Raw genomic sequence first — 25614 nt, 5'->3', positions numbered from 1 at the left:
CATTTTACTGAAGCCTAATTGACAATTTTCTAAATTCATTCTCACCAAATGCCAACATTTCATGTTTACGTTTCGTTGTCGTCATTTTCCTTCTCTCATCATCGATATTATCACTAGTTCTTAAATTTGAATTTTTATTTCTTTCTTTTTTTTTAAACTGTCCAAAATGTCGGTGTCATTCGGATATCCAGCTAATGTGACCATGCAAACAGAGATGGGGAAAATTTACGGAAAAATGTGGATAATGCACTTCCGCGAAAAAACAGATGATTATTTGTCGGGGTAAAAGTAAATCACTCTCTCCTAATTCTTGAACAGGACGCTTACAGTTGATTCTCAGCAGTGTCTAACCTACGGCCTGTGCAGAAAGTGAATTGAAACAGCATTTTAAATTTTGCTAATTAAAAAAAAAAATTCTCATTAAGTGAGCATTTAAAGGCAAAAGTAAGGTTTTGTTTTGAAAAACAAAAGAAAGTCATATTTTTATAATTTTAATAAACTCTAAAAAATAAATTAGTGACATAGATTTGTTACACATAAGTATTGGGAATTTGCATTTTTTTATATATATTCAGGCAATACAAAATGGTAACATGAAAACAGAAACTTTCTTTTATGTGTAACAAGATATGGAAAATGTAACACAAATATTTCTCGAATCACTCAGTCCCGAAACCCGAAAGAATTCTAACTTGAATATGTCCCTTGTACGAGAAAAGGTTGGACACCACTGCAGAAGGTGAACCCCTTTATCTGCTTATTGTTGACCAGCGTGACTTTTCCGTATCTGAGACAGGTAGTCGGATAGGTTTTACCAGGTACCACTAAGCTGTAGAATGGTAATCCTTTTAGCCTTCTCAATTCTTACTTAGTGGCAGCACTAATTTCCTAAATTGCCTGAAGGCCAAACAGTGTGTACACAATTAAGTCTCTCCTAAGCTGTTCGTTATATGAAAATTTTCTTCGCTCAACTGAAACTATTTTAAATGTAATTTCCAAGGGGAGCCAAAAAAAAAATTTGCTCTAAAAGTAGTTCGTTAAACAGAGGTCCGACTGAGTAATTTAGAATTCTAAAAATGGTTATAAAGTTTTATATAGAAGATATCTTTAACAATAGACAGTTAGATGCAAATTTAGTTAAATAACTTTAAGCTTATTTGAAAAGTAGATAAACATGCAAAAAAATTTACGGAATATTACAAATTTCGAAGTGTACAACATCCAAATGTCACATGTCACTGTTAATAAAGGTGCCGGTATGCTACCATTGCGTACCATCTCAAAAAGCACTGCTGCAGTAATGTACTGTCCTTACTGTCATTAACAACCCTACCAACCTTTGTATCGTCTGCAAACTTGGACATTAAGATTTATATCTTGATGTCCAAGTTTATACATTATTACAATTATTGTAATTATTAATAATTCATTATTAATATTATTGTAATTACTCAGTCATTACAATATCAGTACAAATGATATTGATATATCTACATCAATATCACTGATAAATACAGAAAACAACAATGAACCCAACATGGACTCCTGGGGAACTCCACTAATAACATTAGTACATGAAGAGCAGTGTCTACTGATTACCACTGTGTCTTCTCCCACTCAACCATCCTTTTATCCATTGTAGCAACTTCCCCATAATGCCATACTGCTCCAACTTGTACAGTAGTCTTCCACATGCAACAGTATCAAACGTTTTTCTAAAATCCAAGTATATGATATCAAAATTGTTTTTTGTCCAGTTCCTTTGTGACCACATACATCTTAGTATCCAAACAAATTGGTCAGACAAGACTTCCCTTAACAATCCCATGTCGTATCTGAACTATAACTGCAGTCTTGTCTAGATGATCCTGCATTGCTTCTTTAACCAGTGACTCCATTATTTTTCCCAGAACAGAAGTTAAACTAACAGGTCTGTAATTACTTGTGTCATCTTTTGATTTCCCTTTGTGAATTGGGGATACATTTGCACATCTCCAGTCCATGGGGCCTCCCCTGAGTCCAAGGATGCCCTCATAAACATGGCTAAGGGTCTGCACTTCCTTTGCTGCCTCCTTTAATATAATTGGATAGATTCCATCCACCCCAGGTACCTTCCTTATGTTTAACTTCACCAATTTCTTCTCCACTTTGCTCTCTGTTATTACAAAATCTTTTAACCCCCTGTTAGAGTTTGATAAACTTCTGGCCTCCACTTCCCTACAGACTTCCTCTTGTGTGAATGTAGATGCAAAATACTCATTCAGTTTGTCCAGCTATCTGAGCAGGATCATCGACAGTCGAACCATCAATATCAAGTGGACCAATCTGTTTCATCCTCTTCCTTCTAGAGTTTATATAAATAAAGAAGTCTTTGCTGTTTTTCTTTGCATTCTTTGCCAAAGATTTATCGTAATCTACTTTTGCTTGCCTAACTTCTTTTGTGACTTGATTACAGACTATCTTATATCTACCTTAGGTATCTGTGTTTCCTGATAATTTATATGCATACCATGGATTTTTCTTCTCTACCACAAGTCTCATTAGTTCATCTGACATCCATTTAGGCCTAAACCTTGAACGGTACTTCTTAGTTAGTATAAAAAGCCTAGCTTCCAAGATGAATTCCTTGAATGCTTCCCATTTAGAATTTGCTGTTGGTAACATTATCAGTTGGTACCACTCTATAGAATTTAAAAACTATCTGATACCACTGTAGTCACCTTTACAAAAGTAAAAACCCTTCCCTTTACCCCTATTGGTAGTTACATATTTGAGTAAATTCAACATTAGTACACTGTGATCACTGCCACCTAATGGTTCCTTTGTCTGCAGATTCTTATTTCATGAATAATCACTGCTGTAATCAGATCAAGAGTATTACTCCCTCTGGTTGCCTCTTGAATATACTGCTGTAGAAAACAATCATCCAATAAAACTACAAGTCTTCTTAGTGTGTGAGTGACCAACCCACAAGTTCCAGTCTATATCTGGGAAGTTAAAATCTTCCATTATAAGACAATCTGATTTGACTATTTTTGGTAATTTTTATGACCTAGGCTTGAAAATTATAACCTGACATTAGGATATGGGTTAAACAATGTTATATTCAGGTATACATTACATTAAATTGTGGAAGTCCTTTAATGTTGCTATTCAGCTAACTGCTTTTGAAATTTCCACTTCACTAGTTGAACAGATGCCAAAGAGCAACTGAAACTTGGTATTAAGTGTTATCCTTACTGCTCCTGTTAAAAACAAAATTCACACTATTCAATAACTCACTGAAATTTCTTATATTCCTCTTGTTTAAGCGTATTATAAGATATCCAAATCTACATTTCTCAGATCCACTCACTTGAATAGTCTTCAGTTATAAAATCACAACAGATTACAATCATCTGGAACACATTATAATGTTTGCCTGATGATATCTGTGTGGAGGTTTATGGTTAAAAGTCTATGGTTAAAAAAAATCAAGATTAATATCAACTAATCTCACTATATTATGTCTAAGTCATTTAGCTGTGTAATCGTATGTATAATACGATTATATATAATCATACTATACATATGCTATTATGTAATATCACATTATTACATATAATATATATAATTGTATTATGTGTAATCTTAACTTACAGATGACCCCCCCTCTCTCCCCCTCCTCAGACATGGTTATACTCAGTCTCATTTCATTTGCCTTACACAAATTCAAAACTAGATGATTCTGCACAATTTCTATTCCTCTTTTCTTTGGATGAATTTTTAAAATCTTCCAATCCTAATTTTTTTTATGATCATGTCAGTGAAAATATTCTAATTGGGTCATGCACTGCACAAATATAACATTACATACACCTCTGACCATTTTATAGAGTAGAATCATCACTGTGGAGTTTAAATGACTTTCTGGGGATGCCTTACATAAGATACTATAATGTTTACATGTCTATTATTGTATGGATAAAATACTTTGTTATTTCTACGGCTTATGATCACGTTTAGCATAAAGACAGTATAAACAAGCTCCCATTTTATTGATTGCTAACTTTTTTGCAATTAGGCAGCCAGATTTTCCTCCGATCGCTCGCTGGCTCTGTCTTCTAACTACTCCACTAATGCTGGTGTTCCCCAAAGTTCAGTTCTTTCTCCCACTCTTTTCCTCTTGTATACTAATGATCTTCTTTTACTAACTGGAAATCCTATCCATTGTTTTGTTGACTACATTCCACCTTCCTCTCTGAAAAACCTTACGCTAATCAAATAGTCTAAAATTCTTGAACATCCACCAAAAATTCTTTAAATGACAGTGGACATTCAAGAGGGATAAAGAAAATTGAGTTAACTTTAACCCCTCTAAAACTCAGTACTGCCTTATTTCAGTAAGGAGTTTTAATAATCTTTGCAAAAAAGAGTCTACTGCCACTGCACTCATCTTTGATGACACCCAGATTTCTAAACATGATCATATATCTCTAATTAGAATTACTCTGACTTCTAATTTCTCTTGGCATAAGTACATCACAAATATTGCTTCCTCTGCATCAAAAAAACTGGATTTCCTTTTTCCTTCAGTCTTACTTTTTTTCTAAACAGCTACTGACTCTGTATAAATATCAAATCTGCCCTGCCTTGAAACAGTGTTCTCACACCTAGGGGCAATGCCCAAAACCTCTCCCAAGCTCCTAGGACTCTATTCAAAAGAGTACAGTGAGATTAATTAATGACCAGTTTCTTAAGAAGTTTCTCCACTTTTATAAAAAAAATTTACAAGAATAGGTAATCACAGATTCCATTTTTGCTGCATGCCTTTTCTTTAGTTATATTCATGGGCACTGTTCTTCTGAACTGACATCTGTAATTCCATTGCTCTCTTCCAAACCACCAGTAAATATTCATTCACTGGTCAACCCAAAACTTGCACAACTGTTTTTTAATCTTCCTCATTTATCCCTTCTATTTTTGTTTTCTGGAACAACTTTCCTTCCCATGTATTTGAAAATTACAATCTACGGAAATTCAAGCCTAATGTCAAAAAGGATCTTCTGTCTGTTCACCCCATACATGGTACTAAAAAGTATACGTTCTAATCCCTTTCATGTTTGAGGTTTTCATAATAATAATGATAAAAAAGAAAAAAAAGTAAATTCAATTCAAGATTTTTACTTCAAAACATCTATCTGCTGTATCTGGGGCACTGCAGAAGGGTAGTTCCCCTCAACCTCTTCCAATTGTCAAACTCTTTGGAATGCTTCTTAAAATAAAATTAACTATGAATTAACTCATACCTGTGAACCTGTAATAATCACAGTCTTCCCGAGGTTTTCAAGCATGAAGGATAATGCAGAAGCTGTATATGCCATGGTATCAGTGCCATGAAGAACAACAAATCCATCAAAGGACTCATAAGAATGCTTAAAAGAAAAAAAAAAAAAAAAATCAAAAAATTTACAAGAATAGGTAAACATAAAATTTTAAATTAATTATGCATGTTAAAATACATAACAAGGTACATAAGTGGACTAGGTTAGAGTATTTAGACACATATACAGCTTCCAAACCTGAAGCTACATTTCAGAAAAGACAAAGCTTCTTGAAAGAGTCTCTTTCAAGAGATTGATGGATGCCCACTTCTTGGGTCATTGCAAAAATCCTACCATCTGTCTTTGAACTTCTTATACCATTCAAACACACTGGTATGACTTAATGTTTCATCACCATAAACAGTTTTCATACATTTCTGTTGCAAATTTTAATATTTGTTCATTGCTTTATCGCAAAATCATAACACAGAATGAAACTGTTTGTTCCTTGAACCCTATCAACCTTCTGACAATTTCTGTACCACCATCTGTTGGAGAAAGTTTGAACTACAACATGCCACTCCTGTTTATTTTCAAACTCATCAAACATGGCTGCAACAGCACCAGTCTAGGAACTTTATTGCCACACCTTATACAGCTGTACTTTGCATCACACTAATTGAATTGCATAATTTGCATAAATGATAGGAAAAAATATTAAAATAAAAACAAAATGTTAGTGGTATGCTAAAAAATTTATGCTAAAAAAATCAAATCATGCAATAAATACCAATGTCCAAATATGTCGCTATGCTTATTTACATCATTCATATCAATCAGCATTCACATGACTGCAGTTATGAGGGGCATTCAATAAGTTGTCTACCTGACTATATATATATATATATATATATATATATATACACACACACACACACACACACACAAATTTGTATATAAGAAAGAGCACAAGACTACTAGATGTAAATTGATCAACCCAAAGGAAAATATGGATGTCGTGAAATTGGGCCATCATCAAATTTTTGACAAAAGAAGGGACTGGATCAAAAGTTATTCGTGGATACACAAAAAATGTATATAATGATGCTGCTGCTTCTGAATACTAGAAAAATTGTGATTTTGATCTAAGCAATTTATATAGGGTCAAGAATCTATAGAAGGTGATTCCAGCTTTAAAATGACCAGTGGAAGTGACAACTGATATGTGCCAAAAAATTGAAGACTGGTTATGCAAACAAAGTGCCTATGACTACCAGAGAATGAAATATTTTTGAGGGGGTTGGTATTGACCATCCCCCACAAACACTTGGCCATGTCCAAAGGTCAGTTCTCAGTGGATGCCAGGAAGGCTCACATCTCTTCAGAAATAGTTCAGGATTGAACATTTGTGAGGGAAATTGACATATACATGATGCAGATCCACAAGGGTTTCTTCCAAGAATTATAATTAGTGATGAAATGGTGGATTCATTATTAGATCCAGAAACAAAATAGGAGGTCATATAATAGAAACACCATGAATCATCACTACCAAAAAAATTCAGAACTCAACTGTCTGCCAGGAAGATCATAGTAATTCTATGGTGATGTCTGCATCTTTTTCTAAAGACCCTGTATGATTACAATTAAATTACATTTGAGTATCAATGTAATTTAAAGATAACATAACAAACAACAGCCTACAGCCTGAGATAACTGAGTTAATAACAATGGTAAGAAAATTGAAATAGAAATGAAATTTCATAATTAGTAAGCAGCTGGACATTGTAATCAAAATTAAAAATATTACCTTAATATCCATTGCAATGTGAATCCAGTCATCCATAGTCATATTGGAAGAATCTAACAAAGGCTGATATTCATATATTTCATAAGCCACTTTTCTTGGGTCTCCAGTATCTCTAGGAGTAAAACGTTAGTTCCTAATTAAGAAAAATCTGATTAAGCATACACAATGAAAAATTCAAAGAACTGTATGTTATATAGCAAAATCTGCAAGACTCATTTCTGAAGATCTAATGTTTGATCCCTTCCTTTATTTCTTGTCCATCTTTCAGCTCCGTAAGTTAAAATAGGCTTAAAATTATGTTATAATTAGCTAATTTTGTCTTTTGGCAAATCTCTCTTTTTCTCCAAATGCTTAACTCCTTACTATATTTACTGCTTTACTTATTCTGCTGTTTATTTCCATATGTAACCTTACAACTTCCTTAAAATCTGTGCCTAGGATGAACAAAATTACTAACATATTACAATTCTGGATTGCATTCATTAATTAAAATGAATGTAACTCAGAATTGGAACTAGTAATTTAGAAATTTTAATAACAATCTTTCAATGAAAAAAAAAAATGTAACCCAGAAATGGAACAAGTTAGTAATTTCATGTAGCTAGGTAGTCTTTAAGATTAAGTATGAAAAAAAAAATGAAAAAAAAAAAAAATGGAATAAGTAAAGCAGGAAATATAGGAAGCCAGATAAGCAAATTCAGTTGGAGAAAATTAAAAATTTGCTAAAAGAAAAAATTTGTTTATAACACAACTTCTAAGCCTATAGGGCTGAGATAGGAGAGAAAAACAGAGGAAATGATCAAAAATTATGATCTTTAGAAATGATAGTTTTAAGAAAAATGAATGGACCCAACAGAGGGAAACAATAAAAACAACCCCACTACAAATGAGAAAGTAAAAAAAAATCTTTTATACAGAAATATCCAATCAAAGTAATTGAAGAAAGGTTAATGGTATGAGCATGACGAAACAATGCAAGAAGGGAGATTAGCCAAACAGATATTTGAAGCAAAATTAAATAGTAATAGAGTAAGAGGCAGAGCAGAAGGAAGGTGGATCTATGGTGTAAAGCAAGCATTAAAAGAAAGAGAGCTTAGTCTCTCTAGGGATAAAATCTAACAGGAAGTAAGATATCATTGAAGAAAATAGTAAATACAAGGCTGATTGGAAGGGTTCACAATGACCTGTACCCTCTTTGGGTATAACAGATGTGAGTGAAGGTGATTTATTTAAATTCTGGCTCAAAGCAGCTTAACCTACTTGAGCCAGAACTAACCTTGGAAAATAAATTCTAATCTTGAGCAATAAAGAGAGACCTAATTTATATTACTATATTTTCTTATTAACACATTAACTGTGTGTTGTTGCACGTGTATCGTTTTTTAATCCACTTTAAGGAAAGACCGCTTGACTTTAAGAACCATTTTCTTCCAATTTGACAGAATATATCTGCCAAGCAACCTTCACTAGTGGCTGACTAATTCAGCCATAGTGAGAAGAAAACCCAAAATGTCTCTGCCCTCCCCAATCTACACTGACTCAATCCAGTAATTTTTGATTTTGGTTTGTAGAGGTCATTGGTAAAGCCAGCAGCAAAGTGGTTAACCAAATCTTAAGGCTCATCAAGAACAACTTCAAGTAGAGGGATGAACTCTATGTTGTTGAAATCAGTAGTTTGAATAAATTCAAATTCCTGTATTAAGTAAATGACTAATTCTCTGAATGTTTTCAAGGCAGCAATTTACATAAGTTAGAATCAAACAGTAATAATATCTTAAATATTTTAATGGAAGGACTACAGACTTTATTACTGTGTACATTCATAACAAGTATTAAGGGTTTCTTGAAAAAAGGGATTATGTTTAAGGATCTACAAGGTGTGGCTATTATACCAGACTGCATGTGCAGCCACTATATACCAAGTGTCACTCACCTGTGAAACAAAGGCCCAACAATTGACCTTGACATAACAGTTCACCAGATGACCCAGTTAATATTCCAATGCATTCATTTGTTTTGCAGTGAGACAGGTTTTCATTACCTTATGTTTTTGCAGTTTGCCAAAAAAATTACAGACAAAAGAATCGAACAATGAATGAAAACTCTAATTTTTAACAAAACTAAAGAAAACACCAACTAAAAGTTTTGGGTTATTACATCGAGTTTATGGAGAAGACACTATTTTAAGGTCAATACAAACAATCAGGCCAACCAGTATCCATGAAAACTGATGAAAATGTTAACTGGGTAAGGACATTGATTAGAAGTGATTGTTGTTTAAGCAGCAGAATGACTGCATCAGAACTCAATATGGAAAAAGAAACAGTCAGACAAATTATAATGAAAATTTAGGCATGAGAAAAGTGTGGGCCAAGATGGTGCCAAAAATTTTGAATGAACATTAAAGAAAAAGAAGACTTTAAATTTGTGAATATGTTTTGGAAAAAAATTGAAGAAGATCCAGACTTTCTAAGTACTTTAATTATTTGCGATGAAAGTTAGCTGTTCCAGTACAACCCAGAATCTAAAAGACAGTGCAATGAAAGACAAAGCAATCACCCAACATCAAAATCAAAAAAGGGAAACCATGCTTCTTGTTTTCTTTGATATTAAAGGAATTATTATGGCTGAATACATCCCACTAAAACAGACTGTTAATCAAACATACTACATTGAAGTTTTCACAAGGCTGCATGAAAAAATTCAGAGACCTGAATTGTGGAAGAATGGTTGTATGCTCTACCAAGACAATGCTCCAGCACACAAACTGCTCTCTGCTCATCAATTTCTGAGTAATAAACTGTGTGTGTGTGTGTGTGTGTGTGTGTGTGTGTGTGTGTGTGTGTGTGTGTGTGTGTGTGTGTGTGTGAGAGAGAGAGAGAGAGAGAGAGAGAGAGAGAGAGAGAGAGAGAGAGAGAGAGCATGCATCCTACTTGCCAGACCTAGACCCTTGTGACTTTCCCTTCCCCAAACTGAAAAGTGTACTTAAGGGAACCCATTTTCAATCCATTTAAGACTGAAAAAAAAAAAAAGAAAAAACAACCAAAGTATTAAAAGGGCTCACAGATGATGACTTCCAGAAATGCTTCTCTGCTTGGAAGAAATGTATGGAACAGTGTCCAAGGCAATTATTTTAAAGGAGATAACTTTTAAGGTACAAAATATTTCATTATATTTATTTTATTGAGACAGTCTCATTATTTAATAGCCACACCTTGTAGATAGCCTAAAAAAATAAAAAAGATAGATGTTTTTAGTGTATTTTTCTCAAATGACATACAGAAATGGAAACTACTAAGAGAGTTGCCCAGATATCAATAGGTCTTTGAGAATAAGATATGCCATCATTTTTCATAGATTTATAATAAAGACAGAATATAGGACTGATTTCATGACTTTAAAAAAATCAAAAAATAGGAAACAATGTACACTTAACTTTACATGTTTAAAATGAATAAAATTTATTAATATATAAGACTAGTTGATTACTGCAATGGCCACCATAGTTTTAAGTAAGAAAAATGGCACACAGTTGTCAAATGTAATGCACGTATTTTAAATTTGTATAAAGAAAATTTTGGACTAAAGAATTATTAATTAAACTTTTAAAAATGTTATTAACTGAATTTATTACATACACAATACTCCTTAATAGCTTCATATCAAAAACGTCTGGGGACCTAGATTCCCCACACCTATATTGCAGTTGGGAATCCCATGGCCACTCGAACGTTTTGCGCAAACTGAGTTTGTTAAAGAGAATTATTATTGTTAAAGAGAACTCTTTAAACATTCTGAGGGGAGTGAAAAAGTTTACTATTTCAAAATCTTGTGCAATCAGAAAAATTGAGTTTAATAACAAACTGCTTTCTTCTGGTACAGTGAAAATCCTCTGGTCTTGCTTTGAATGTCTTATTGTCTAATTATGCAATATTTATTTCAGGATCTATAGTGAGCCTGACTGCAGTACTTTATAAACAACCATCAAATTGCTCATGGTATTTGAGTGTTAATCAATGGGTAGAGTTCCATACTTTAAACGCACATCATCATTATAAATTCTCCGCCACAGGGCAGGTACACGACAGCCAGAACTCAATCACACCCTCCCCATCTCTAGACATCTTCAGCCTCCTATACCTATCAGCCTCTATCAAGTCATCCAACATTCCAATTTTCCTCTGTCTCTTACCCAACACTTTTCCTTCAATTATATCCCTTTACAAACTCTCTCCCCTCAATATATGTCCAATCAATTTTCCTTATAATCTTTATCATACTTTGATTTTCTGCTATTCTCCTCAATACTTCTTAATTTCTAACCCTATCTGTCAATTTCACCCTTTCAAACCTCCTTCACACCTACATCTGATAAGTTTCAATTCCTCTAATGTTCTCCTTCTTCAGTACCTATATTTTGGTCTCATAAACCATGATGCTCTACATAAATTCACATAGCTAACAAAAAAATTATTTTCTAAAGCAGCAAAATAATGTCAACTTCCCAAAGCAGCATGTTTGCCAATATCAAACTCACGTTATGATATTACCAGATGATCTGTTAATAAACTCTGATGTGTGCTTATTGAAATAATACCTAATTTAATTATGCAACTTTATGTAGGGCATCCCCCAACCTCCTTACCTATTCCAACAAATTTTGATGCTTTGTATCCAACATATCAATGTCCCGTGAAGAGAGCATTAAATTTTATAATTCCTGTCATCAATCTCCCTATGCAGGGATAATGGCACTGTTTTTGCCAATTTTTGATAGTTAGCCTTTGGTGATGGGGAAGAAGAAGAGAGATACTTCAAATTTATAAATCAGTACACTAATATTTTAATTACACTACTAGCTGAAATTTCAAAATATATAAGAGCAATACAGCTCAATCCTTCCTACTTTAATACTATTTGAAAAATATAAGAGATTTAACTCGTACCTTTTTATAGAGAGTCCTTTGGCCTGACACTCGCATCATATTAATGCAATTAATATATTATATGAGACTAAATTTTATGACACGATATTATGATTTAAAATTGTTAATATATACGGGTTTCTTAAAAATAATCCTGTATTCAATTTCCATAATCTACTCACTGCCAAAAGGAAGAGCAAAGCTAAGTCAATGCATATCAACTCACCACAAATTAAACCACCAGGCAATAATGGACAGGAAATTGAAGACAACTGTCAAATTTACTAAAATATTTTGGACTGAACTTCTTAATAAGAGACAAAGTTATTTCAGGATGGTCCGTGCTCACAAGAAGTAAAGACTTTACTTCTGGGAATGCATACGTGTTTAAGGCTGTGACAATGTTCTTGCCATTCAGCTTTGATTTCAGTAGGCTCCTCAAGTCTCTGATGGTATTTCTCAATCAGGCAGGCTTTGATAACCTCATGTTCTAACTGATGAGTTTGCATCATCCCCAGATATTTGTAGATCTCTCCCTCTGTCATGGCTTAAATCTGTTCACCAGTCTTCAGCTGGTAGTTTCGGGGAACTGAATTTCCTTGATGCAATTCATAGGATTTCCATTTGTCTAGGCCAAATTGCATCCTGATGTCAGCACTGAACTCTTCTGTAATCTGCAGTAGCTGCTAGCATTGATTCTAAGTTGAGGCAAAGAGTTTGATGTCATCCATGTACATCTGGCAAGAGAATATATGGTTTCTTCTTTCTTCTTTTGGGATATATCCATACTTGTTCTTGAGCACGGTGGACAGTGGGTTCAGTGCAAGACTGACCCATAATGGATCTCCGTCAAAAGTGGAATCTTCTAATGGGGTTGGTCTGGTTGTGATGTTCTCAACCTTAATGGTGGTCCTCCACTTCACCATGGTTGCTTTTAGGAAGTGTGTCAGTGCTGCATTGACTTTGTAAATCTTCACTTTCTATATCAGCCAGCTATGGAGTATGGAATTTAAAGCTTTGCTGTTTGTTTTTTTTTTTTTTTTTTTTTTTGTTTTTAGGAGCATTAGCAACTAAGGTCATATTGCTCCGGGATATGCGGTGGTCATTCTCTGACCTTTCCGCATCCTCCATATTTGGTGGTGACGGGCTCGAACCCCAGTCTAATCAAGAAGCGTGTGCTACGCACTGCTGCTCCTTCCCACCTGGCTATGGAGGCGCCTTTAAAGCCTTGCAGTAGTCGATGTAAGCTGTATACAGGTTGTGGTGCTTATTTATTATTATCTGGGACAAAAGAAAGCATAAACAGGTATGCTAAGCACAAGAGGGGAAACCCATATGGATATTGGGGGAGGGAGAAATGACAAGATTAAAGGGTTGTTCCCTATCAATGCAATGTGTTTCTTACCAATAACTTCATAATGGTATCAAATTTTAAAACTGAATCCATAAAAGCAATATCGCCAATATACTTACGGCAAAATAAGTGGTGAATTTATATCAGCTGAAACATATGTTTTTGCATATTCTTGATCATGAAGTTGTGGAAATGTTCTCAATTTTTTCTCCATAATTCCTGGCTCAGGTGCATATACTGTTTTGAGTAAAAATTTATACACATAAATGAACTTAAAATTGATTCTGTATATTTTAATTAGTAAAATTTACTATTAGTATTATTTGGTACATTTCCAGGATAAAATTATTTTAAAACAATTATAAATATGGAGTATGATCAAAAAAGTTCCCAGGCTATGTTTTTCCATTGTACTTATCACATTTAGCAGCTGTTTCATGCTGTCACCACCAACAAAGTTTTTCTTTTTTGATAATGCAGTAAGTCAACTTTATACAGTAGATCGATGATTCTGCCACCGTTGAAGGCAAGCCCTGGGTAAATAGTCTGCCCCTGTTGTTGGATCACATTGACTTTATCAAATGTCCTTCTCAGTGTGAATTTCAGTTCTGATTTAAAAAAAAAAAAAAAAAAAAAATCATCTGGATCTAGATCGGGGAGTAGAGAGTGTGTGTGGGGGGAGAGGGAATTACAATGGTAAATCAGATTTTGACTAGATGTTCCTGCACAATCCAAGCAAAATGAGTAGAAGCATTATTTTTATGAAGCAATCAGTCTGCCATTTTTCAGATCTTGCCAGATCATCCATAGACTCTGCAGAACACTTATGCTCTACAGCATACTCTTATTCTGGATCAAACTTCTATCTTTCTTAGGGCAGACAATTTTTCAGTGATTTTGGACTGTTCCATTGTGAAGACACCTGTTCTGTTTCAAGATTGTACCCATAAACCCCATGTTTTTAAGTGGCAACAGAGATGGGATCTTAGTGCAACTGGGGAGGTGACTAGATTGTTTATTCCAACAGTTAAATTTACTTATGATAGTAACAACAAATGGTTTTTTCTTTCTATGGTAACATCGTTGATTTTAACTGGCCATGGCCCATTAAATTTTAAACTACATTACTTTGGTCTAGTCAGCTCTCCTTTATGCACTTGCGGTCAACCTGAGACTTGGAGTCATTTATTATATGATTGTAGTTTGTATGTTCAACTTAGAGAAAGGCAAAAAGTGAAGATTGGAAATTTAGTTAGAGGCTGTGAAAGTGATCTTATTCCTAATCAGAATAAATTTCAAGCACTGCAAGAGTTCTGTGTAACTGTTTTTCAACGGAGAAGACATTGGAATAATCTAATGATTACTAATTAAGATTTGGTTATATACATTTTGATTATTTGTGTTTTTTTTTTTTTTTTTAGTTTGTTTATATTATGTGTGTGTATATATGTATTTTATTTATTTCTTTTTCTTTTTTTTTTTTTTGCTGGCTCTCAGGTGTGGGCAGCCTGGGAGCGGGATTGCTGGCACCCACCGGTATAGCACTACTTCCGGTGGGTGCGGGATTTTTGTGCATGAGGCACTTAAAATAGAAGACCAGGCCCAGCATCAAGTGAATATGGGCGGCCATTAGGGTAATTCGCCAACAGGGAGCGGCTGTGCAGGTGACAGCTTCTCCCTGATGGCAAAGAGACCTTCCATACAGGTCTATTTTGCAGAGGTTCTGCACAAAGTCAACTTTATCAGGTGGAGATAGACGGAAGTCTAAGTGCCACCTTAGACATAATAATAATAATGTTCTGTTTCAAGATTGTACCCATAAACCCCATGTTTTAGGTTTCGTCATGCTCTTCATGACCTTATAAAAGAAATTTCCTCTTTGAACTGTTTCTTAAAATCTTTTGGTAGTAATCTGTTGCATATTCAAATCATGTCAAAATCCTTTGGCTTGGATAAAATAAGATTCCAACATCATTAGCCAAATCACAGATAGCAAGTGAACAAGTTCTTTAATAAACACAAACATTGTGTTTTGTCAATTATATACAGAAACTTTGCTAGCAGGGATAAGGAGGAGATTATCCTCCTTATCTGGAGGCAGTGTTAGGCCTGTCAGAAAACTGCTAGATTGGGAGGATACACGGACTAATAGATTAACAGCAGCCACTGGCAGAGGTGAAAGTCATTCTTCCACTGCTTCTATTGGAATGAGCAGGAGCCTGGAAAACAAGATGCAAATGATTTCAGAGACTGCTGGGAGTCATTGTGGTACAAGTAAACACATGGGTTGTATTAGGGTAGCTAGGAACAGGTGCATGTATACTTGTGTGTACACCAATGCTAGTAGTTTGGTAAATAAATTTGATTAATTTGAGGTGTTGGTCAAAACATCAAAAGCTGATAATGTTGGGATATCAGAGATGTGGTGTCAGACATATATAAGGAATGCAGAACTGGAATTTGGGGAGTACAATGTGTACAGGAAGGATAGACAGGATAGGAAAGGAGAAGGGGTTATGCTATTAGTTAAGAAACAGAAAATCCAAGGAGGTACAGCCAGTCGACATAGCTGGATAATGCAGTGTCGAGTCAGTTTGGTGTGACGTAAGCACTGGGAAATCAAAATTGAGAGTAGGTTTGTTATAGGCCTAATGACTCTGATGAGTATAATAAAAAACTGTACAGGGAAATAGAGGGTGCCAGTAAATCAGAGTCTTATAATGGGGGATTTTAATTTCCCGGATAATGACTGGAATTTGTGGGTTGATCACTCATACACTAGCAATGCTTTTGTGGATTTATTGGATGATTGTTTTCTACATCAGCATGTTTGGAAGGCAACTAGAGGGAGTAATGCTCTTGATCTGATTATCAGTTGTGTTTCTTCATGCATTAGGAATTTGCAGATAAAGGAACCACTAGGTGGCAGTGATCACAGAGTGCTGAAGTGGGATTTACTCAAAGAGGTAGCTACCATCAATGGTAAAGGGAACGGTTTTTGGTTTCGTAAAGGTGACTATGGAGGTCTGATTTATTTATTTATTTGGTTTTTAGGAGCATTAGCAACTAAGGCCACATTACTCCGATAATATGCGGTGGTCATTCCCTGACCTTTCCGCATCCTCCATATTTGGTGGTGACGGGCTCGAACCCCGGTCTAATCAAGAAGCGTGTGTTACACACTGCTTGCTCCTTCCCACCTGGCTACGGAGGCGCCTATGGAGGTCTGAGAAAGTATTTAAATTCTATACGGTGGGACCAACTGATGATGTTACCAACAGCAAATTCAAAATGGGAAGCATTCAAAGAATTAATCTTGGAAGCTACTAGGCTTTACATCCTAAATAAGAATTATTGTTCAAGGTTTAGGCCTAAATGGATGTCAGATGAACTAATGAGACATGTGGCAGAGAAGAAAAATGCATGGGATACATATCAATTAATGGGTGACATGGAAGCCCACGATAGATATAAGCTGGTCTGTAACCGAGTCACAAAGGAGGTTAGACAAACAAAGGCAGATTATTAGAAATATTTAGCAAAGGATGCAAAGAAAAATAGCAAACAGTTTTTACCTATGTAAACTCTAGAAGGAAGGGATGAATCAGATTGGTCCTCTGGATATCGATGGTTCAACTGTTGACGATCCTGCTCAGGTGGTTAACAAACAATGAGTATTTTTCACCTACATTAGGCACCTCCGTAGCCAGGTGGGCAGGAGCAGCAGTGCGTAGCACACTTCTTGATTAGACCGGGGTTTGAGCCCGTGACCACCAAATATGGAGGATGTGGAAAGGTCAGGGAATGACCACCGCATTTCCCGGAGCAATATGGCCTTAGTTGCTAATGCTCCTAAAAACCAAATAACAAACAAGCATCTACATTCACACATGAGTTATTCAGGGAGGGGAATGCCAGAGGTGAACTAAACTCTGGCAGTGAGCTAGATGATTTTATAATAATTGAGAGGAAAGTGGAGGAGAAATTGTTGAAGATAAACATAAGAAAGGCACCTGGGGTGGATTTGTTCTATCCAGTTATATTAAAGGAGGCAGCAAAGGAAGTAAGCAAACCCTTAGCCATAATTATGAGAGCTTCCTTGGAATCAGGGAAGGTACCCATGGACTGGAGATGTGCAAATATGACCCCAATTCACAAACGAGGATCAAAGGGCGACACAAGTAATTATAGACCTGTTAGTTTAACTTCTGTCCAGGAAAATTAATGGAAGCACTGATTCAAGAAGAGCTGCAGGATCATCTAGACAAGACTTCAGTTATAACTCGGACACAGCATGGTTCAGACAAGACAAGGGGAAGTCTTATCAGACCAATTCGATTGGATACTATGATGTGGTCACAAAGCAACTGGATGCAGGGAATAACTTTGATATCATATATTGGGATCTTAGAAAGGCTTTTGATACCGTTGCACATGGAAGACTGCTGCAAAAATTGCAGCAGTGCAGCATTGGAGACAAATTGCTGCTATGCATAAAGGGATGGTTGAGTGGGAGAAGACAGAGTGTGGTAATCAATGGATGCTGCTCTTCGTGGACTAATGTTATTAGTGGAGTCCCCAGATTTCAGTGTTGGGCACATTGTTGTTTTCGGTATTTATAAATGATATTGATGATGGTATATCAAGCTTAATGTCCAAGTTTGCAGATGATACGAAGGTTGGCAGAGTTATTAATGACAGTATGCTGCTGCACAGGATCTAGAAAAGTTGAGCAGATGGACTGAGAGGTGGGAAATGAAGTTTAACATCGACAAATGTAAAGTACTACATATGGGAAGCAGTAACCTCAGAGTAACGTATCAACTCTGGGTACTACACTGACAGTGGTACAGAATGAAAAGGACCTGGGGGTAATTGTGAGGCAGATAAGAAGTTTTCTGAGCAGTGCAGATGGTCTACAAGAGTAGCTCATGGTGTCTTGTCAATGATATACAGGAATTTTTCTAGCAGGGATAAGGAGGTGATTATCCCCTTGTATAAGGCCACACCTTGGGAACTGTATACAGGTCTATAGGTATCATTTTAAGAAGGATGTAGAGCTGTTGGAACGAGTACAGAGAAGGGCAACAAGATTAGTGAATCGAACAAAGGGTTTCCTCTTACGAAGAAAGGCTTAATTTTTGCAGATTATAGTGTTTGGGGAGTAGACACCTGCGAGGTGATCTAATTGAGGTGTATAAAGTCTTGAATGGTTTGAGCATACTCAATGCTGATGGGATTCTTCCTCTTGCTCAGAATAATCACCTAAGAGGGCATAAATTCAAACTGAGGAAAGACAGTTTTAGGATAGATGTGCGGAAGTTTGCCTTTAGCCAGCAGGTAGTTGATTGGTGGAACAGACTTCCATCTTTTGTTGTGGAAGTTGATAGCCTAAATAAATTTAAGGCTGAGCTGGGCAGGTATTTGGAACGAATGGAGTGGTGAAATCAGAGCTTTTTTTTTTTTTTTTTTTTGGCTAATGCTGCACAAGCTTGCTTTCCTGCATCATGTGCCTCTACTAATACTAATGCTAATTATCCCTTTGTACAAGGCCATGAATAGGCCACATCTTGAGTACTGTATACAGGTCTAGAGGTTTCATTTTAGGAAAGATATAGATGTGCTAGAAAGCATATAGAGAAGGGAAAAGAGATTGGTGAAGGGAACAAAAGGATGCTCTTACCAATAAAGGCTTCAGTTCTGCAAACTGCAGCATCTGGAGACTAGGCACCTGCAAGGAGATCTGATTGAGGCATACAGGGTCTTGAATGGATTAAGTAAGCTCAACGTTGATGACATTCTTCTTCTTACTGAGACTACACATGAGGGTCATAAATTCAAACTGAGGAAGGTGGCTGCACACTAGATGTACGGAAGTTTGCCTTCGGGTAGAGGGTGGTTGTTTGTTGAAACAAACTTCCATCTACTGTTTTGGAAGTGGGTAGTTTGCATAAATTCAAGGGAAAACTACACAAATTCTTGGAGTAGACTGCCTGGTGAGGTGGGTAGGTTTTTTTTTTGTTTTTTTTTTTTTTGGCTGATGCTCTATAAGCTTTTTTGCCACTAGAAATATTTATACATCTTTAATAAACATAACCATTTTTAATAATGATCCCATTTCACTTTGTTTTGCTTGAGGATGGAAGTCCTCAATGTTCAGAATGATCAACAGAAGTCGTTACTCTTTTGCACTTTGAAAACCATTCAAATATTTATATTTGCTCACTGTTTCCTTTTCCAACAACAGGTTTTAATGTTATTGGTTTCCATAGCAGTTTTGCTTAATTTTAAATAGAACTTAATGCATATATACTGTTCTTCGAAGCCAGTTATTTTCTAATACTTCAGTGGGTGTAATAATTTCATAATGCCATCAGTGAAGTGGAGGACAATTTTCAATTAAAAACTTTATGCATTAATTATTTTTTCTTTGTAATATCATAACAGGTGTTCTTGGTAATCTATTCAGAGATGGTATAGAGCTTTTAAGTTTCTGGGGAAAAAAGTGCTGTCAAATAATTTTGTCATTTGATTCTCAACATTGATACAAAATGTCAGCATTTCACTTACATTGAACAAGAAATAAAGATTTGTTTGTTTCCAACATCTTAATTTCTAAATAAACATGGCTATGAATTTTGAAGAAATGCTTCTCTTGAAAAATAGCAACTAAATTGTTCTTTCAGAAACATGGTGTGCACATTGGCAACAATTTAAATCGAAAATAGTGAAAAATCTAAGCACTTCAACCTAAGAGGCGTGGGGGGGGGAGAGAAGGAGAGAGAGAGAGCTGTTTGTTCTTGAAGTTATATGAATAATTTTCTGATATTTTGTAGTACTTACTATACCACTGATTCAGAATGAATTGCAGTTTTTATTATATTTCAACTTCGTACACTGTAATAAGGGCAATAATTCATTCACTGAAGTCAAACAAGGAGTGACACCACAAAACAACTGAGAATTATTTGTATTATTTCTAGAAATTAAAGACAGATCTCATTTTATGCTCATTGAAGTGCTTAGATTTTTTACTATTCTCCAAAATAACAATTGCATTATATTTTGTTACAGTAAAATGAAGAAACAGTGTTTGTAAGTTAAACAGGAAAAGAATGGCACTAATTTTTGCTCAAGTGCTATACTGTAAAATACTTATCGTTACACAGCCCATGTTCAGGACAGATCTTTCAAATGAATTTTATTCTTTACTGAGGATATAATGATTTTTCGTTATATCCTTTAGTTATGATTGTTCAAACAATTTACATGTATATCATATGCATGTTTGAAGAAAATGCTCTAAAATCCATTTTCTAGTGTTGTTTGGCAATAGAAGAATGATCATCATGGGGGTATCAAAAACCAGCAATGAGTCCAAAAAACACACAGCCTCACTGAGCCTATCTTCCTCCACCAATTCCTCTTTTTTGTAACTCATAGCGCAGTCCAGACCCTTTACCCAATGTTCAGGTCCAGTGTAACTGACTCACCTGTTCTCCCCCCCCAGTGCTACTCTTTAGTTTATAATCTGTACATTCAGTAGCAAACTAATGACTGTGTTTTACTCTCAACACTAAAATCACCTATAGTAATTCTTTTACAAAATGCATGGCAACATGAAGTATTCTAAAAGAATTAATGTAGGTGATTAAACATAAAATAACTGAACAATTACACAATGAACAGGAACTCTAGAATTGGAAATAATACAAAAATAATTAGCATTAGCAGTGACATACGATACAAGAAAGCAAACTTATAGAGCATCAGCTAAAAAAAAAAAAAAAAAACTTCCCATTTGACCTATCCAATCCCTCCAATAGTTTGACTAGTTCTTCCTTGAATTTATTTAAGTTATCAACTTCCACAACAACAGATGGAAGTTGATAACTGCACAGAAATTTGCCTTTAGCCACCGGGTAGTTGATTGCTGGAACAAAACTTCCAGCAATCAACAAACTTTTTTTTTTTTTTTTTTTGGCTGATGCTGTATAAGCTTGCTTTCTTGCATCATATGCCTCTGCTAATGCTGTATAAGCTTGCTTTCTTGCATCATATGCCTCTGCTAATGCTAATGTTGAATCAAAAATATGAATTAGGATAAGTTAGGAGGCACTGAGAGCACCAGCCCTGCGGGTGCAATTACTAATCATGATTTTAAATATTGCTGGAAGACTGTCCTTCACACAGTAACTTAAGTGTTAACAGTAAATATCATTTTATGTGTTTCTTCTCAAAAACTTGCATCATCATTGACTTTACCACATATGTATTAAACTGCTGAAATGGATCTTGATATTAGCATTGGTAGAGGCATATAATGCAAGAAAGCAAGCTTATGCAGCATCAGCCAAAAAAAAACTTCCACTTCACCCCTCCATTCGTTCGAAATACCTGTCCAGCTGAGCCTTAAATTTATTTAGGCTATCAACTTCCACAACAAGGGATGGAAGTCTGTTCCATCAACCAACACACTGGAATATGGAAGAAACCGATAACACACAACCCTATAATAAGATACAAGTGCAAGCACTTGTATCTTATTATAGTATGTTTTTAAAATGTATGTTTGTTTGTATGTATGTATGTTTTGATATGTATGTCTTGAAATGTATGTTTTTAATTATGCTAACACACAGTGTCGAGTAAAACAGTTTATTTTTTTGATGTTCAATCTCTATATTAATGAAACAAACAATCGTTAAAACTTTCTTACCCTTAAAATTATTGTCTGCAATAAGTTATGGTAATTCTTTATAAAAGCTTTCCCTTCACCCGTGATAGTCACTGTGTAATAATAACAGCTGTTATAAGGTAAGATGAGTTTTATTGCCACTTTATGAAAATGTTTTTCAGAAGTATTCTTTGCACTAGACAGCAATGAGGTCGACCGGTGAAACTTTTTCCATGGTGAATTTGAAAATACAATACTAAAATATAGAAGATACTTATTTATAAAAAAAACTTCCTTCACCTATCACAGTCATCGCAAATTTAAAGCAAATGTTAAAAGGTAAGTCGAGTTTTCTAGCACAGTTTGAAAATATTTTTCAAAAATTTTCTTGTAATGCTGGCAGGAAACACAGCTGGACGGGGAAGTAAAGTTAGCTTGTAATTTGAAAAAACACAAATAAAATAAAGAAAATATTTATTTTATAAAAATTAAAACATTTTTAAATTATATTATATTTTTATCAATAATTTTCATGTTTTTTTAAGATTAAAAAAAAAATTTGTACTGTACTCGAGAAAATTGTTTTATTATGCCCTACAAAATTTACTGAATTCCACGCCAACCTCCTAACAGCGTCAAAATGTAGCCGCATCGCAGCTGCATACCTACTGAATTAGACAAAAACTTTCTAAGCGTGTCACTCCCAGTTAATGTCTACAACATTACAATTCACTTTCATTTGTATAGAAATAATCAACAGCAAAGCCTGAAATTATTAAACAAATTCCATACAGTTGACTTCAGGGGTGATTGGTACTTACCTCCTTTAGGCGTGCGAACCATACCTATGGTTCCACCTGTATATATCACAAGCACTTTGGCTACATCTTTATTATCCGATTCTCGTCTTTCTGAAGTAACTTTTCTCATAATCTGATTTGATTCGTACGGAAAGTCCACTTTTTCTTGATTGTCTTTTTCCAAATTGCTTTCATCCATAACAAATATTAATCTCCTCTAGTATTCTAATGATAATTTACTAAATCCAAGCCCACAGATCTGCATTACCTTACATTCAACCCGTTCAGTCGCAAAAAAAAAATGAATCTTGTGGAATGTGATGTTACTTTAACTACGAACAAGTTTTCCAAAAAAAAAAGAAAAAAAGAATTATATAAAAATAAATAACAATTCAATAAAAAACTATCGCTTTACTTTCTAAAACAATTTCAGCTGTATTAACAAATCATAAATTTCTGAATCCAGATTTTGCGCAAACCGAAGTTATTAATAATTCTTGTCTGGAGTAGAAACTCCAATAGAGTACAGGAATAAGATACTCATCCAGAAGGGTTTCTTAACCGGAGTTAGCGCACATTTTCGTTGCCGTCTGCTACAACTTCATGCACCTATCAGGTGATGTCAATAACGTGACGCACTTAATATTGCAGAAGTGCGGTAGTCAGCAAGTACAGCAACCCCAGTGTAACCAACCAATCAACAAAGCAAGTATGTATACGAACTATGCATGTAGATGCCATAACATATTTTTAATCATAAAATATTGTCATTGTACGTATTATAAAGAGTTTGTAATAAGTTTTATATTTACAAAGTCCATTAAAACTATAAAATTTATTTTAATGGCACATTACTTGCAAACATTAAACGACAGCAAATATGCTTTTGATATATACTGCATCTGTAAAAACTATTATTGCTAACGGTATAACTGGAAATGGAAAAATGTAAATGCACAGCATGCCGCCGAACGACCTATCAGGAGACGGGTTTATAGAGTTAGTCGCATCTATAAAAAAAAATAACACCAATCTAACAGAACTATTCCTTGATTCTTTTGACAGAAACATTGAATGACTTGATATACATAAAAAGGCATGTGCCAGTAAAGGGAATTCATTGATTAAGTACACTAAACATTGAATGTTAAACTGGAACCTCATTTTTGACCTTTATAACCAACCTCTACAGCATTCTGCGATCTTCATGGATTAAAAATATCACAGAGTAGTCGATCACAGAATCTACTATACTTCTGGATAAAGTAAAACGACTACGTGTTGAAGAATTATACAAAATGTGTAATCATAGTGTCAACTCTTAACATTTAATTAGTTTAGTATTAGTATTAGCAGTGGTAAATGATTCAAGGAGGCATGCTCACAATACATCAGTCAAAAAAAAAAAAAAAAAAAAACTTACCTACTTCATTTGTCCCTTCCCTTCGCTCTAATAATTTGTTTAATTTTTTTTTTTTATATTTCTTCATACTACTCACTTTCACAGCACCAGATGGTAGTTCCAACAGTCCCTCTCTCAATGAAAGCACATTTTCACACATCTATCCTGCAGCCATCCTTTATCAATTTAAGTTTTTGTCCCCTTATGTGTGTTGTCCGAGAAGAATTAAAATCCCATCGTCATTAAGTTAATCTAATCCATTTAAAGCCATAAATGGTTCAATCAAGTCTCCTCGTAGGTGCCTGGTTTCCGAACTATGCAATTTGCAGAACCCGATATCGTTCGTGGTAGGAGGACTGCTTCATGCCCTTGACTAACTGGTTGCTCTCCTCTGCACCAGTTACAAGAGATTCACTTCTTTCTTAAAATAAAGCTTCCTATATGCAGTACTCAAGATGTAGCCTAACCATTACTATATACAGCGAACAACCACCTTGCTAGCGAAGTTCCTTTATAACATTCAGAGAATCCATTGGCAATTCTAAGTGGGACCAACTGATGATGTTACCAACAGCAAATTCAAAATGGGAAGCAGAGGCGGATTTAACGGCGGACGCACGCCCTGGGCCCCGACTTCTGAAGGGCCCACGCAAAACCCCAACAAATTAGTTGAACTAATATGTTTGAACTATTAGCTCAAAACTTTATGATTATTATTATGCTATTATTAATTATATTATACATACAATTTGTATATTATATTCAAATTTTATTGGAAATAAAGCATTAATAGTACATAATATTTTTTATTTATTTAAAAAAATAAATGATGACCTCCGTAGCCGAGTGGGCAGGAGCGGGAGTGCAGTAGCACACGCTCTTTGAGTAGACCGGGATTCAAGCCCCTGACTGCTGAATACGGTCGATCTGCCAACCCGCACTGGACCAGCGTGGCAATTATGGTCCATTTTCCCTCAGCATGAATTGTTGAGGAGGCTTCCACCCTGCAGTGGGTTGATAATGGCTGCACTTTTTTTAATATTTTTTATTTATTTTAAAAAATGGTTAACATGTATTTTTATTTTCCCTGTCTCTCTCTTTTTTTTAAGGGGCCCATTATTTTCTTCTGCGCCCGGGGCCTCAACCGACCTTAATCCGCTACTGATGGGAAGCATTCAAAGAACTTATATATGAAGCTACTAGGCTTTACATACCAACTAAGAATGTTCAGGGTTTAGGCCTAAATGGATGTCAGATGAACTAATGAGAAAAATGGCAGAGAAGAAAAATGCATGGGATACATACAAATTAACACGTGACACAGAAGCCTATGATAGATACAA

At 35.1% G+C, this 25614-nt stretch overlaps 1 protein-coding gene across 1 annotated transcript in view; it reads right to left on the bottom strand.

Moving 5' to 3' along the window:
* LOC150084791 (uncharacterized) overlaps positions 1-23080 on the bottom strand; it is a 129429-nt gene extending 106349 nt beyond the window's left edge. Inside the window, exons 1-4 of the mRNA XM_090376355.1 lie at positions 22891-23080; positions 13512-13629; positions 7114-7225; positions 5289-5414 (exon numbers count right to left, since the gene is read on the bottom strand). Of these exons, the coding sequence (XP_090232481.1) occupies positions 5289-5414; positions 7114-7225; positions 13512-13629; positions 22891-23068 (534 nt within the window). The 5' untranslated portion in view covers positions 23069-23080. The remainder of the gene's footprint in view (positions 1-5288; positions 5415-7113; positions 7226-13511; positions 13630-22890) is intronic.
* Between the last annotated feature and the right edge of the window lie 2534 nt (positions 23081-25614).

Source organism: Mastigoproctus giganteus, chromosome 6 (assembly GCF_048544385.1).
Source record: "Mastigoproctus giganteus isolate SK-2022 chromosome 6, ASM4854438v1, whole genome shotgun sequence".
NCBI classification, from domain to species: Eukaryota; Metazoa; Arthropoda; class Arachnida; order Uropygi; family Thelyphonidae; genus Mastigoproctus; species Mastigoproctus giganteus.
The sequence above is the reverse complement of the archived record's forward strand: the minus strand, read 5'-3'. Positions and strand labels throughout refer to the sequence as shown.